At 44.3% G+C, this 12,080-nt stretch overlaps 1 protein-coding gene across 2 annotated transcripts in view; it reads left to right on the top strand.

Moving 5' to 3' along the window:
- The window catches only part of Dnajc24 (DnaJ heat shock protein family (Hsp40) member C24), a 42,614-nt gene that overhangs the window by 23,128 nt on the left and 7,406 nt on the right, over positions 1–12,080 (top strand). For both annotated transcript variants that reach the window (XM_010640410.3, XM_010640411.2), the window contains exon 3: positions 5,493–5,631. In XM_010640410.3, the coding sequence (XP_010638712.1) occupies positions 5,493–5,631 (139 nt within the window). The remainder of the gene's footprint in view (positions 1–5,492; positions 5,632–12,080) is intronic.

Below are 12,080 nucleotides of genomic sequence, written 5' to 3'. Positions count from 1 at the left end.
ATAGGAGTAAGTGAGCCTTCCTCCCCCGACTCTTCTGATTGAGCAATATTAGGGAGAAATAAACACACTCTGGGATTGGAAAGTCTTGCAGCATAAGATTAGGGGCTTATTTTCCCATTTAAAATCCATTTCAGATTATAAAGAATATGCAGAATATTGGCTCCATTTTACAAATAGACTTTGTAATTAAAACTTAAAATGCTCATGTCAGCTGTGTATCCCAGAACCCCCAAGTCCAAACAACTGCCCTGAGATCAGGACATCTGTGGGGAGCGAGGGAGGAGAAGGAAGGAGAATTGGCTTCTCTGGCTTCCGGCTATGCCATGTCCCAGGCAGCCGTTCCCCTTGTCCATCACCGCTCCTGTCTTTCCTGTAGGACACTTTGTGTCTGCAGCCATCCTGGATAATCGAGGACACACTTCCCACTTCACATCCTTTACCTACATCTACAGTCTTGGTTTTCAAATCAAGTAACAAGAATTTTTAAAGGAGCTAGGAATTGGGACTTAGGATCTTGGGGCCTGGTATCAGCCTACAGTAGACTGTAGTATTTTTTCCAGACCTTTTATTGTGCAACTTCCTGCCTGGATATATTGTACTGAGGCTTTTAGTACCCCAAATGACACACCTACTTTCCTCCTGTAGTTGACCTTTTTTTTTTTGGTACTGAGAATCAAACTCAAGACCTTTTTCTTGCGAGGCAGGTGGCAGCACCACTGAGCTAAATCCCAGCCCCTGTAGCTGACATCTTTAATGGATGGCATCTAATCAGTGGGTGTCATGGAATGGCATTAAATTCTGGTGGTGAAGTACAATAGACTTAAAAGCCTCAGATAGCAAGCTGCTTATTTTCCATAGTAATCAGGAAAATACCAAATGAGAGAAAGAGATGGAATTGTATTTTGACCTCATAGAACTGAAAATGTGACTCATGATAAAGTGTAGGGACAGCTTTTGGTGTGAACTAGTTTGAAACTTTGCAGGGCATTCTTGGTAAGGGTGGTGTATGATCAGGCCTCCCAAGGAGAATGTCTGTAGTTTAAAATTCGCCTTTCTGCAGCACCTCCCAGTTTTAAGTCCAAAGTCCTACTCTGTAATTAGGAGTCTGACTTAGTGCTTAGGACACACTGAGATGAAGAGTCTCCACTCATCACTGTGTGTTTAAATGGAGGCTGATGGCTGTTTGCATTTACTCTATGTGAGAACATGCAGTCATAGCAACTTAACAGTCAGCTCTGTTTGGAGAACGGGGGAGTGAGGGAGCTCTGTGTGGCTCTGGAACATTGTCTGCCTGTCCTTGCTTTTGGGATCGCATATGTCAAGCTGAGAGTAACTTCTCTGAGAACTGCTTGAAAAGCCCAGGCTAAAGAAGGTAAAAAAGTGAAGCCTCAGTTTGCTTTCCTGTGCTTCCCTTATTGATTTAGTTGGGTTAAGTATCTCAGTGTTGACAACAGATGGATTTAGGGTTTGGAGAAAGGAAGTTTGTCAGAAGGAAAGTGGAGGCGGAGTTCTTTGCCATAGAGAGCGAGTGTTGACTGGTTCTTCTGCCTGGCCCAGGACCAGCAGGGTAGAGGTCCTCCTGGAAGGCAAAGCATCATCCAGAGCAGTGGCCCAGTGTGCACTAAGATGTGGATTCCTGAACTCATGTTGTTTAGCCTCATGGTACTTGCCACAGCTTACTGACTTCAGCCTCAGAACTGGAATAAAAAATGGGATGGGTTGCACTCCTAAAGGTTCGTGCCCTTCTGATTTATGTGAAGCAGTCAAAGAATTTATAAAATTGTACAATTAATTACTGAGTATGTGAACTAGCCATATCGATGTATCAATGTAATGTGAATATGGCTACTTGCATTTGTAAAATGCAAAATCATTGTAAAAACTTGAAAAAAAAATAGCAAGAAAGAAAAACTATAACACATTCAAAAGGAATTCCTGTTTCCTTTTTTTTTTTGAGACAGGGTCTCACTATGTAGTTGAGTTTGATCTGGAACTCACTATGTAGCCCAGGCTGGTGTCGAACTCACAGCGATCCTTCTGCCTCAGCCTCCCGAGTGCTGGGATTACAGGTGTGTGCCACCACGCCTGGCTTCCTATTTACTTTTTACATTAAATATTTTGTAAAATATTTGATAAAACTTTCAGAGTAATCTCTAAGTGAAATTTCTGGATAAACAAGTTTCTCTTTGCTTTAGAGTGAAAAAATTATCTTTGGCTATTGCTTGGATTGTTTTAAATGGAATGTTTAACCTTTCCTCATTTGTTAACTATTGAGACTTACTGATTGTTTCAAAAGAACTGTTAGCCCACAGACTATAACACTAATTTTGGTGCATAAAAGTGGGTCTTTATTAGACCCATATTTATTCATAATATTTCTATTGGTAAATTAATTTTAATTTTTGAGTTGTATTATCTTAAATGAGTACTTAACAGAAAAAAACCACAAAAATTATCGAATTTTTAATATTTAGTGTTTATAAAGCATCCAAATTTTCAACATCAACTTTTTTTGGCATACAAAGTCTAAACAGCACAAATAAATTCTTATATAAATTGCAATGAAAATAACAATAGCACTTTACCAAAAAAAAAAAAATTAAATTCATTTCAGTTATCACCCCTAAGGCAATCTGCACACATGGCAACAGCATGTTCCATATACATATATTGCTTACACTGACAGTACATGTGCTTTGCGTCCTGGCCTTTTTTGTAGGACATACTTGACATCCCACTGGTCTGGCTGTTTTGTGAGGAGTTTCTTATTATATTGTACAATGTGTAGTTATCAGAAACGTAAACTTATCAATAAAGTATTAAATTCTTAGTATGTATTGTATATTTAGAATAGACATCACCATTTTCAACGTCAGCTATATACTTGCTTACAAAACCTAAAAGATGTCATCAGAAATACAAACCTATGTGAACTACAATGTAAACACAAAAGTTTACCACTGAAATAATCTTTGCTTCAGCAGTCACACTCAAGGCAGTCTTCACACATGACAACTGCATGTTGCATACACAGGTATCACTTAAACTGATAGATAGTGCATATGTTTTGTTTTCCTGTGCTTTCTTGTAAGGCACAGTTGACATCTTTTTGGTTTTCCTGTTATTGTAGTAGGTCTTTGTCATGCTCTGCCCTGTTCACCTGTTGCTCACCAGTGTACTCCACGATTTTTTGTGTAGTTCTGTGGGCAGAAATATTCCTTTACTTTTAGTGATCTTTTATGAGTTCTAGTTCCAGTCCTCTTTAAGAAAATTTCTCCATATTTTGCACTCGTCATTTTCTTTGTAAACTATCAAACTATGCCATACATGTTTAGGATTGAGTAAAATACAGCCACTGGCCACTGCTTTGTGTTTCTAGTGACATCATAGTTGCCATATAACTCCCATCAACAACATGTACTCTACCTTTGGTTTTCTTGTAGAAAGTTTCCATTTCAGCCTTCTGTTTTGTCAAGGTTTTTTCCCTATCAATATTTCCATCATGGTATAATGTTGACATTAGCAGTGCCAGTTTGCTTTTCTTTGCAATATATGTGGCCAATGTAAATCTTTCTGAAATCCAAAGATTGTACTGTACAATTCTGTTTTGAAATTGCAACATTTCATTTGGAATTTCTGCTTTGTTGCTGCATACAGTTCCTGCTTTGGTCAACCTGTGCTCTGTTAGCAAATGTAACATCAATTAGAAACTGGTAAACTGATTTTTGAATGTCACATTCTGATTAGTTTGGTAGAGAGGAGCACCAAGTCTGTTCACAACATCATTCAGTTTATTATTATGGGAATAACAACCTGATGGCAGAGTTCCAGGATAAATGTCTAAATTGAAAGTACAGTGTCTTCCCATCTACAAGTTCATAAATTTTTATGCTGAATTTTGATCATTGCTTTTCTATAAGTCTTTTACATTCCTGCTATTACCATGAGAAATCCCTAAGTAAAACAGACCTATGAATGCTTTCAGTTCAGCTAGTGAGGTGTCGTAATGAATACATTTTTAATATGGCTGTTGGTACGTACAGAACATTTTATTGTATTTCAGCCTTTGTGTATTTCACAGCATCTTGTTGCATTTCATCTGTTATAGTTTTCAACACTGAATAGCAGTGCTGGCATTCTCTTGAATACATTTCACCTCTGCCAAGATCCTCACTATATTTTCAGACCTAATTCTAACATTGGATCATTCTATTTGGTTGCGTGGCCATTTTGCAACATTTTGACTAGTCATCTATGTACTCACATTGCTGTTGTCTTTGTCATCTGAATCAGGGAGGTCCTCATTCCATGTCTGTATCACTTGATTCTTGCTCCATTTCCTTGTCACAGGAACTTTGGCTCACATGGCTAGTGTCAAAGTCATCATTGTCGTCGTCATCATCATCATCCACCCACACTTCTCTTCTGTTATGAAAACATGTATTGTACCATAATGGATCATCTTCATCATCCATGCATGAGTAATCTGATGATTTGCTTATGCAAATCTGGCTTTTAATGTGCCATTGTAATGAATTGGGCTACTTCTACCAGAAAAACCGAAAGATGACTGTTTTTTTTTTTTTAAAGAAATCCTGGAGTAGTATGGGTCTGTTGGACCCTCTGATGCTTGGGTAAACATATGCAAAACCAGTTAGATGGCGCATAACTTGTATAAAAATCCCATTTTGCCACTTTTGCACAGGGGTACACACCTTGCTGTTCCTCATACCAAGTAGTTAATACATAGATTGCTTCCTGTATTTCTTGGGGAAAAGTACTGAGACACATAGCCGGACACTATTATGTGAAAGTGTAAATTTACAGTGGAAAATAAAGGATGAGTGTGCTGGACCCAGTGACATACTCAGTGGGTCAGACAGAGGGGGAACTTTGGGGAAAAGGACAGGAAGAAGGAGTCATGGAAGGGCAGTGTCTAGCAAACTGCATTTACATCAGCAGTTGAGATTTCGTGAGTTGATGCAAAGTGTTCTGGTTCTCACCGAATAGCATACAGAAATTACTGAAAAAATTCTTAGAGTTAGAAATCACATAAAAATTCTTTAATGGATTAATTTATGTACACATTTTATGGTGTTTTGGCAAGCTGTTAAATCTGGCCTAGAACAACCAGTTTGCAATAAAAGTATGTTTAAGGATTTGTAACTTTAAAGTCTTTGGGGCTGAGCAAGAATGTGAAGTGTGCTTTATTGTTACGGTAGGATAGTTTTGTTCTCTGAAGGTAAACTGGCCAGGAGACCAATGATTGAGTCCGTGAGCCATCTAGGCCCTCTGTGACAGACTGTGTCACCTGGGCTTTGCTGGTGACTCCTCCAGTGGTTGTATTAACCTGGTGGCCATCTCCGGTGCCTAGCACCGTCTCCTGGCTTTGGCAGCATGGCTTCCTCTCTGTCAGCATCTTTCTTAGGCAGCACTTGGCTTCCAGTTGCTGAGTCCCGTCTCTCACTGGCCCCTCTGGTTTTGATTGGCAGTATCACCCAGACAAGCAGAGCACCACCACACCAGCAGGGACACTGGAGGAGCGTCTGCAGAAGTTCATTGAGGTGGATCAGGCATGGAAAGTTCTGGGGAATGAAGCTACAAGGAAAGAATATGACCTGCAGCGGCATGGTAGGTCCTCGTGGCCCAGCCACTACGGGGTGCTAGCCAGCCTTCACCCAGGCTTACTGTGGCCAGCGTGATGTTTTGTTTTTTAAATATTAGGCATTAGGTAGCAGCTGCCATTGGGAAGCTAACAGAACCGCTGGAGTGAAGCTAAGTGAACTTCTTTTAATAGCTGCTAAAAATGTTTATGCATTCTGAATTAATATGCATGCTGTGTTTCCAACTTTCCACTGCATATAATTCTGTACAAACAAATGGTAACTGTCGTCCTTCTGAGACCGCCTCCTATAGAAAGGGCAGTGTTGGCCTAGGCAGGCACCAGTGGCACAGTGCTCAATGTGCTGCCCCTGCTAAGGTTACATGCTTCCTGAGCAGTTTGCGCGAGCTTGTACCCCAGTGAAAAGCTGCTGTGAGGAAGTGGGGGGAGGAATGTAGGTCAGGTTTGTCACGCATGGACACAGCTACACCAAGTGATTGGCGTCTCCTTGAGACAGGAGTCCCAGCCTTTCTTCTATCAGGACCTTTGCTGTGCACCTGCATGCTAATAGGCAGTAAGCCACCAGGGACTCCTGTGCCCATCCATCCTCCCTGCATCGAGGGGAGGTGTGGCGAAAGTGCTGTCCTTGTCCCTGACGATGCAACCCTTCCCATCCCCTGCACAGGCTGGTGCACAGTCCAACCTGCCTCCAGCTCCAGGAACTGAGTGGAAGGCCCCTGATGCAAAGTGAGGCACCTTTGGTCTGCACCACAAAGCATTGTGGGGCAGTGCTAACCCTGTTGGGAGAACATCCAAGGTACTTTCACTGGCCGTTGTGCCGATACATTGTTTCTTTTAGTTGTAATATCTTTGTATGAAAAGACTTAGAGAGCTTCTTATATGTACCGGAGCATATTGATGTTAATAGTGATTAATTCATACTGCTAGTGAGCTTAAGGGTCTTTTACTTGCAGAAAGGCTGTTGAGCTTTTTAAACAAATTTGAAGAACCTGTTGAGTGTACCTTTTATGGTGTTCACATTGATGTTCGAGTACAGCTTGAATAGGGCCTTCTGCTTGGTGTTTGTTCCTCTGGGAGAAAATGTAGAGATGGTTTCATTCGTGAATACTCTGTTATAGATACACCCTTTTAAAGAGGGTTCACTAAAAATAAGTGTAAGCTGGGTTCCCAGGTTGATTAATAGTTTCTCTAGAAATACGGACAGGAACGTTCTCACACCTGTTGTGTGTGTCCATGTTCAGAGGCAATGGCTCTCTCGTGGCGTTTACACATCACCAGTCATGAGTTTGCGCCAGGTCATCTCTAGCATGCTGTTCGTACCAAGAGGAAGGTGTGTGTTCCCACAGCCTCGCTGCACTCTGCCACTCCACAGCCTGGGTGCATGAAGACAGTGTCAGTGAATCCCACTCTACGTGGGAGTTTGCTGTCCAGAAAGAGAGGTAGGGAGCGATGACAGATAACCAAATGTCCTTTCTTCCTGAAGTGGCAAGTAGGGCGGACCGGTAATGGAAAGACTCAAGAAACTAGCCTTCAAACAAGCATAGAATCCAGGAGGGAAGGGTTGGGAGATATTGCAAGTCCAAATACTGTAGTTAACATGCAGAAAAGGGCTTATGGCTATGGATTTCCTTTGAGCTTTGAGTACTCAGCTTTAAGCTTTTTTCTCCCATCCTACAGTGGATTGGATCCAGACCTGATGTGTATCCTCAATATATTTTAGGTTTTATTTTGAGACAGGGTTTCACTATGTTGTCTGGCCTGGAACTCGGGACCCTCCTGCCTCAGCCTCCCAAGTAGTAGCTGGGACTGCAGGCGGGCATCACAGGCTGTTGATGAGTTCAGTGAAGTCTGGCTGAGCCCCAGGCAGTGAGAGCTGCTGCATAATGTGGGTAAACAGCCCGGATTCCCATAACTGCAGGTCAGATCGCTTTGCATGTTGTTTTCAGTGGGTTGTTACTGAGCCAAGTCATTCTAGAATGAAGGGCAGTAGAAACAGAGCTCCCATGGCGTTCAGTATCCTCCATCTGAGTTTGGAGCGTGTGCCCTCCACCCTGCTCCTCCGGGGCCCACAGTGCTGAGTGTGGTGTCTGGGCTCTAAGTAGAGATGAGATGGACCTCAGTGAAACAGCACATGCTGGTCTGAAGCCTTTCACACCCGAGCTGCTTTCACAGAGCTCACAGTGAACCTTCTTTCGTATTGTCCCTTTGAGTATTGATTTCTTTCCTTGACTCGCCCGCACAAAAAGGAAGTGAACTTGAACTTGTAGTAGTGAGGATTTGAGAGAAGAAGGAAGGGCTCTGGGAGGGGTGACTGGTGAGGACCAGGGTGGGTTACCAGAGAACCCACAGAGAGAACTGTCAGAGCCAAGCGAGAGCACTCTGTTCTGGTCACCACTGGGGACACAGGTGCAGCTTTGTCACAGGGAAGCCTGTGTGCGCCAGGTGCCGGCTCGCTGTGAAACACTTCGTAGGGTGTGTACTTGAAGTGGTTTTGTTTCCTGCCTGCCGCAAACTTTCCATCCTTATGAACGGAGGCCTGCAATACTGCGCAGGAGGTAGGTGGCACTTCCCTGGCTGTTCTGGAACCTTCTCGTATTTCCCAGCTTGCGTTGGTGCCCTGTTCTGAGGAAAGCCCCACAGTGTTGCCCACAGCCACAGAAATATCTGGAAGAGTTACAAGGAGCGCTTGACATCTTTGTTTCTTCGCTTCAAAAAAGAAACAGTCAAAGGGTTATTTCTAACAAATGAAGTAATAGGCTGGGCCAGATAACCTTAGGTGAAATACGTGTGTTTTTCTCTCTCTTGGGCAAGGTTGGCTGTGCTAGAGAAAAGAGGTCTAAGAGGAGGAAGCATCATATTTGGTTCCCGGTGAGCATGCTTTTTAGGGCAGCTCTAACAGTGAATTGAACCAGTTAGTTTCAGTTGGTGTATTTGCCTTCTTGTTGCTGAGGCTGCTGCCAGTATCCCAGAAAGCATGTGCTTCCTCAGGGCCCCGGCTGCACCTCGGCCAGAGGAGCACTGTGCAGCTGCCAGGACTCAGAGCACACTGGCATCTGCACCTTCACAAGCCTTGGGAGGGAGGAGACTTCCCATACTCTCAGTGTGCTCCAGAGCATGTCACAAGTGTACCGCGGCTGTAACGGGTTGGACCCATGGTTGTCAGGTGTGGTCACGTGGATCTCTGGAAGTCTCGGTGGCCTGTGACCTGAAAAGGAGCACAGCTTCATGCAGTTGTGCATGAGCAAGAATGGGTTGAGCCTGAAACCCTTGCCAGTGTGTGTCATCCTGCTGACGTCCAACTCCAGCTTTCTGTGCGCACCCACACAGCCTGGTCAGGGCCTTGGCCAGACCCCTGGGAGGGTGTAGCCTTCGCTGCCACGTAGGCCATTGCTGTGCCATGTTGTGGAACCCACCACACCTACCCTATACTTGAATAAGCATCTGATAACAGAAGACCAGGAAATCAATCTCAGGCCAAGGGAAGAAGGCATCTGAAATCCCCCCATCATTCATGTGTCAGATAATTAAACCAGCATATCATTGCTTAAGCTTATAGTTAGAACTTCGCAGAAAAGAGTCTGAAAGGCTGATTAACACTGTAAGAAAGGGAGATAACATACTTTTAAATGTAGATAATATGGGTAACAGAGAGGTGACTTTAGGCCAGGTGACAGCTGTGTAAAGTATGTCCTAAAGCTGACCCTTACAAAACACTTCAATTAGTTAGTTTAGGGTTTCCTTATATGGTCCTATTAGTATTTCTATTTGATTTTTAGGAATTTCAAAATTGGCTGTAAAAATTTGCTTCAGGTAAAAACTCGAAGATAAGCATCAGGGGGTCTGCTTCATTGGTGACTGTTTCTGGGAAAAGTAGATATGTGAAATGATGCAGAAAATTTGTGTCGACAGTTGGGATAACTGGCGTTGTCTTGAGAGGGAGAAGAAAGTACACAGAGAAACTTTCTGTGCACTCCCCGCTCATCTCATCTGTCAGAAGGTGACGCTGCTTACATTATTTTACTTTGATTAAATGCAAGTAACTTTTTGTAATGACAGTGTATTTTAAGATCATTTTCATAAATTTTGAATAAAAATTTGGCTGGTTTCAAACACCGTAGACAGATTTGTGGGCAGGATTCTAGTGTGATTCTTCTATCATGAACAGTTCAGGGTCTCCCGAGGGAAGAGAGCCTGCCTTTTGGGTCTCAGGACATCAGTTTTCCAACTGTGACCTCTTTGCCATTGTCTGCTAGTTACTTGACCCTTTTGAAACCAGTGGGTCTAGAAGCAAGACTGGGTCACTTTTCTCCCCCAGCCTTGAAACCTGGATTTCCTGCGGGACCCCGGCCACGTCTCCTTCACTTGGAGGCAGCAGTCGGTCCACGCCCTGCTCACCTCCGCCTCTTGAGTGCCCAGTGCCTGCAGTGCCCATGTCCAGGGTGCCCTGTTGAAGAATCTCCATAACTTCCTGAGCGCCCTCCCTGCCACTTTCCCCCAGGGAAAGCAGCTTTTATGTTGTCCCCTTTGCAGACCTAAGCACTCCCCCGTGGCCCACTGCCCTGGACACTGTGTCTTCTGGGCTGTTCAGGTCTCTTCCTGTCCAGCGCCCTGCTGATCTGCTCCACTGGATCACAGTTGCAAAGTCTCTGATTCCTGTCTTCTGGTTCTGTTGGATACTTAAGGGTGGCTGGAAAGTTACCTAGACAGTAAATTGGATAAGAGTAGGTAACCTGGTGGCAAATCCAGACAGGGTTGTGAGCTGCCACTGCCCTGTCCTGCAGAACTGAGGCCTCCCCTCACAGAGTGGGCTGCTGCTTGATTACTGTCTTGGGGTGCACGCTGGCCCAGCATGCTGTAGTGCGTGCTGTCCTGTCAGCACTGTCCCAGGTCCCTGTGAGGGCGACACTGACATCTGCTTCCCAGAGGGCACGAGAGGCCCTGCCCGTGGTTCCGTCCCTACTCACTGGGAAGGGCCAGTGCACCACTGGGTGAAAGTTGCGGGTCAGAGTTCAGCGGTGCACGTCGGCCGAGGAGACCCGTGTGTGTGTGTCCTGTCCCTGCTGTGCCCAGACAGGAGGCCTCCGCTAGCAGGGCATCCGTCTCTGAAGCCCCTGAGGTAGGCTTCTGAGCTCAACCCCAAGCGTGTGGCCCTCCTGTGGTGGACAGCAGGCTCGCAGAGACCAAGAATATGGGGAAGCTTTCAAGGCTCCGGGTTTAGTTAACAGTTTCCAGATGGTGTGTGGCCTCGTCCTATCTCACAGCAATCGAAGAAAGGACATTGGTTAGCTGCACATCACTCTGTAGGCAAGAAGCTTGGGCAGCATGGTGGGTGTTTCAGAATGAAATGACTTGGTCTTTAAGTGACAGGATACTGCGCCAGACTAAAGGAGAACACAGTTTGCTTCTAACTTACACACCCCACCACCCACACACGTCTTTAAATGATAAACGAGGCATTTGAAACAGCATGCAAGTGAAAAAGTAAAATGCAAAGCCACTTTGAGAGTTGCTGAATGAGAGCCTTTGGGGACAGTGGTGGTCACTTATGACAGTGCCCCAGGAGTAATGTGGACAGAGCTGCAGACGGGCTTGGCCAGTGTGCGAGACTTTCAGTGAGTGAAGTTAAACTCCTTTCTCCTAAAGCTTTTTGTTGTTACTTGTTTTGTGTTTGAATTTTTAAAAAATTGTAGCTACAGTTAGAAAACGTTTCCTGGGATTAGAGGTGTAATTATTTAGACATTAAACAAAGAGTTGTTTTAGAAATTTTACTATCATTAGGAGGAAGTTGAAAAAGACTGGAATTCCATTGTCTTGTAAGAAGTGAGAAATATTTATTGATTCCCAAATGGAGCTGAAAAACCCTTTCCTCTTTTAGAAAGTGGTGAATGACCCAGCGAGAGCTCTAGTAAGCTTTACTGAGCCGAGCTGCTAATAGTTATTTAATGTTATTCTTCAGTGTGAAAGAATCTCCCGAGATTTCCCTTTTAATCTCTTTGAATTGCAGGCTCATAAACCTCTCTGATGAGTCCTGCCAGTGTTTTCTTGGATCCCACTGTGGAGACAATGGAGCCCCGGAATTCTTTCCCCTCTTGTTGTCAGACAAATCCAATGGAACACAGGTCACAAGGGCCGATGCTTCTAAGGGTTGAAAGATTCCTTTTCAAGTAGCCACATAAATTATTTGATTTTATCATTATATTCTCAGACTCTCACTATAATGCACTGCGTTCTCTCTGGAAAAGTGCATTTAGTAGCTCTTCTCATCTCCTCCTCTGGCTGAGTGTGTGTGCACAGCACAGCACAGAGTGCAGACCAACTCACTGCTCCTAGGTATCTGAGAAGGTCGCACTGTCTGCCTCCAGGGAGTCGCTGTAGGGTTGGGGCACCGCACTAGCTGCCCCGAGGCCAGGCGGGGCCTTTGCTTTCCCAGTGGCTGTGCACTTTTCTTTCTTAGAAA

This window comes from Fukomys damarensis, unplaced genomic scaffold (genome assembly GCF_012274545.1).
Source record: "Fukomys damarensis isolate Sample0158 unplaced genomic scaffold, DMR_v1.0_HiC HiC_scaffold_16, whole genome shotgun sequence".
Classification (NCBI taxonomy): Eukaryota; Metazoa; Chordata; class Mammalia; order Rodentia; family Bathyergidae; genus Fukomys; species Fukomys damarensis.
Note: the sequence above shows the minus strand (reverse complement) of the source record. Positions and strands in the feature narration are given on the sequence as shown.